Source organism: Apium graveolens, chromosome 4, assembly GCF_009905375.1.
Source record: "Apium graveolens cultivar Ventura chromosome 4, ASM990537v1, whole genome shotgun sequence".
Taxonomy (NCBI): domain Eukaryota; kingdom Viridiplantae; phylum Streptophyta; class Magnoliopsida; order Apiales; family Apiaceae; genus Apium; species Apium graveolens.
In genome coordinates this window covers 86,503,147-86,506,008 of record NC_133650.1, presented here as the reverse complement: position 1 = coordinate 86,506,008, position 2,862 = coordinate 86,503,147, and the positions used below count along the sequence as shown (strand labels likewise).

At 33.5% G+C, this 2,862-nt stretch overlaps 1 protein-coding gene across 1 annotated transcript; it reads right to left on the bottom strand.

Moving 5' to 3' along the window:
* Nucleotides 1-422: 422 nt before the first annotated feature.
* On the bottom strand, nucleotides 423-2,060 carry LOC141718706 (superoxide dismutase [Cu-Zn], chloroplastic-like). The gene is made up of 6 exons (XM_074521085.1): nucleotides 1,985-2,060; nucleotides 1,778-1,873; nucleotides 1,420-1,447; nucleotides 1,273-1,352; nucleotides 1,059-1,112; nucleotides 423-430 (listed from the first exon to the last, which is right to left on the bottom strand). The coding sequence occupies exons 1-6, from the start codon at nucleotides 2,058-2,060 to the stop codon at nucleotides 423-425; spliced, it is 342 nt and encodes a 113-aa protein (XP_074377186.1).
* Nucleotides 2,061-2,862: the final 802 nt, after the last annotated feature.

Genomic DNA, 2,862 nt, shown 5'->3' with positions numbered 1-2,862 from the left:
CTTAGCGTGCTAAATGTCTCATATAACTAAGAATATAGTAATCCCCTTCCACATTATAGTGGCAGGAGAAAAAATAAGCAGCTTTGCTACGAGATGACTGATTCCGTATGAGAGCTGAGAGCCCTTCCAACATGGCCACTACTGAGATGAAGGTACAGTTATTGAGCAACTTGAGAAAAACTCATGTTGATCAATCATAGACCTTTAGAGACGTCATACTGAACTCTTGCCATTTATAAATACTGATAAAATCAAAACTCATGCTTGATGTAGGAACAAGGGCTACATTATAACTTAGGAAGTATAGTTTATGACACTACTAATAAGAGTTACGTGCTATCTACATACAGTGTGCAGCCTAGACCAACAAAACATATCTATTTCAGTATAAATAACAATAAGTCTTAAAGGTATTGCTAACTCTACAACCCTGCAACATTTGACAAACGCAGAATAGCAAGAACAAGTAAATAACTTTGGTTGCAACACATATAAGATATAACCATGTCGTGCCAAAACTTTTGAATGGATGAGCTCTAGTATACATATATACATTAAGTTATTAATAAATCAGGGATGATTCAAAGATTAGATATGATCAAAGGCAAATGACTATGTGCATTTGATATGTGTATCATCCTCATTGAACTTTGTCACATCCACATATCAATAGATTTGGTATTCGTTACAGTTCAATGGCTCATTCAAAAATATTTGTTTTAAATTATAAGGTCAGAAGAAAGTACAAAAAATCCTGAATTTTTGTGAAAAACAAACTATAATTATTACAGACTTAGTCAATCTCTCCTAGAATATGCACATCACGTTAATAAATGTCCCTTCGATTTAGCCCAAAATGTATGCATTATAACACAAACATATTCTAAAACTGATATGACTTTTACAGTAGTCGACTCGAATTCTGTCAAATAACTATTCATTATATCAGAATATAACACAACACAATCTATACCATGTACTGTATACACAAGGAGAATGCAAGGAAAAAGTAATAATATATTTGTAATGAGAAATAATGGAGTTTGCTTATTACATACCACATGTCAGTCTACCTCCTGCATTGCCAGTGGAAAGGCTAAGCTTATGATCACCTAAATAGATAAATAAATGCAAGTGAGAACATGGAATAAACAAATCTTTGCACACAGAAGATATATTGAATCCATTCCTAATTTCCTATACTTAACATTCACATATCATTATATCAGGCATGCAAAGAAGAAGTTCAAAATGAGAAAAATAAAATATTACCCTTTCCGAGGTCATCCTCAAGTTCATGAACAACCAAGGCTCTTCCAATTACTGCATTTGGCCCACTAAGTTCCAATTCAAGTATAACTAAGAATGAATTAGAACATAGCAGAGTGTAAAATTACCAAGGTCTAGAGAAATACCTATGTAACGACAATTGTTACTTCTGCCACACCTGCATTTATTACATAGAAGGCAAATGTATCAGTAAGGATAAGTTTATAAATAATAATTTGATTGGAACCCATAATATGGACCCTAATGAGTGCTCAAAGTTAATCATGAGCATAATTCTTATCATCTTAGTTTCACACAATAGAGAGCCCTGGAAAGATTCTTATCATTTGTTTCGAGGAATAAAGAGAAATATTGGAATACTAATTAAGGCACGTAATTGACTTCCTCAAAGCTATTTCAAGGTTAAATACACTAATCTGTCGAATTTATATTATAAATACTAGTTTGAAATAACCAATCTAACTAGAGTAATAGAATAGTCCATTACCATCGACATTAGCAATAATGTTTCCCAGGTTACCCGCATGACGAACTTCATCTTCAGGAGCACCGTGTGTTAATCCTTCCGGATTGAAATGCGGTCCTTCAGTTCCACATCACATTCAACCAAAATTACAACAACAAAATCATATAATTAGCCAACAGAAAAAAACAAAAATGCCTACCAAAGCTACAAAAACATAAAAAATCCAACCTGTGGACATACACCCATTCGTAGTATCCCCAAATTGACAAACACAATTTAACTTCAAATTTAAATTATATAACATACAAATACAAAAGCATAAACCAATGAATAACATAACGCAACTTTTAATCCAACTTAATCAAGTGAATACCTAAAGATTAAATCCACTACCATTTGCAAAATATGGTCATGTATATATACAACAAATTGAAAAGAATTAATAACTCCAAAATATATTGAATTAAATAAAAGCACCATATACGGGACATATAATCAAATTAGGGTTCCGATTTTGTCTTAATGTAGAGAACACTAGTTCAATTTGAGAATAAAGATGAGATAAGCTTACAAAGCTTAACAACTGAGCTTTAGCTGAATTGAGATGATGAACACAGAGAGATGGTGAGTGGAGGTGAGAGAGAAGAGGTGAGATGAGTGGAATTCAGATGGTGAAGTGAGCTGTCGAGGTGAAAGTGAACGGGGGAGAGGAGTGTTGGGAGAGAGAGAGAGAGAGGAGTGCTAAGAGAGAGATGGTGAGGAATTGTTATGTCCAAAGAGGGAAAATAATGGGGGAACCAAAATATTGGCTAATGAGTGGGGTGAAATTTTAGGATAATGGGGAAAAATTTTGAACAAGGGGGGAATATAAAGATGGGCGCGAATTGAATTTTTTTAGGTAACTTTAGACATCGGTTTTAAAATAACTATTGTCTTCGAATTACAATGACATCAGAAAAACACGGGATGATGTTATAATTTCTTTTAACATTAGTGGCAAATATAATCGATGTCTAATGTGTGATGCCTATTAAGATTTTTCTTGTAGTGAATTGAGCTTAAGAAAATCAAGGAAACTCTACTTGATCCTAACTGGATGTCTGCTA

Excerpts from the sequence above, each read along its gene's own strand:
- LOC141718706 (XM_074521085.1), bottom strand. The coding sequence starts at position 2,060 with ATGTTATATAATTTAAATTTGAAGTTAAATTGTGTTTGTCAATTTGGG. Across the intron at positions 1,874-1,984 it reads GAATGGGTGTATGTCCACAG|GACCGCATTTCAATCCGGAA; the intron begins GTTGGATTTTTT and ends GTGGAACTGAAG. Across the intron at positions 1,113-1,272 it reads TGAGGATGACCTCGGAAAGG|GTGATCATAAGCTTAGCCTT; the intron begins GTAATATTTTAT and ends TTATCTATTTAG.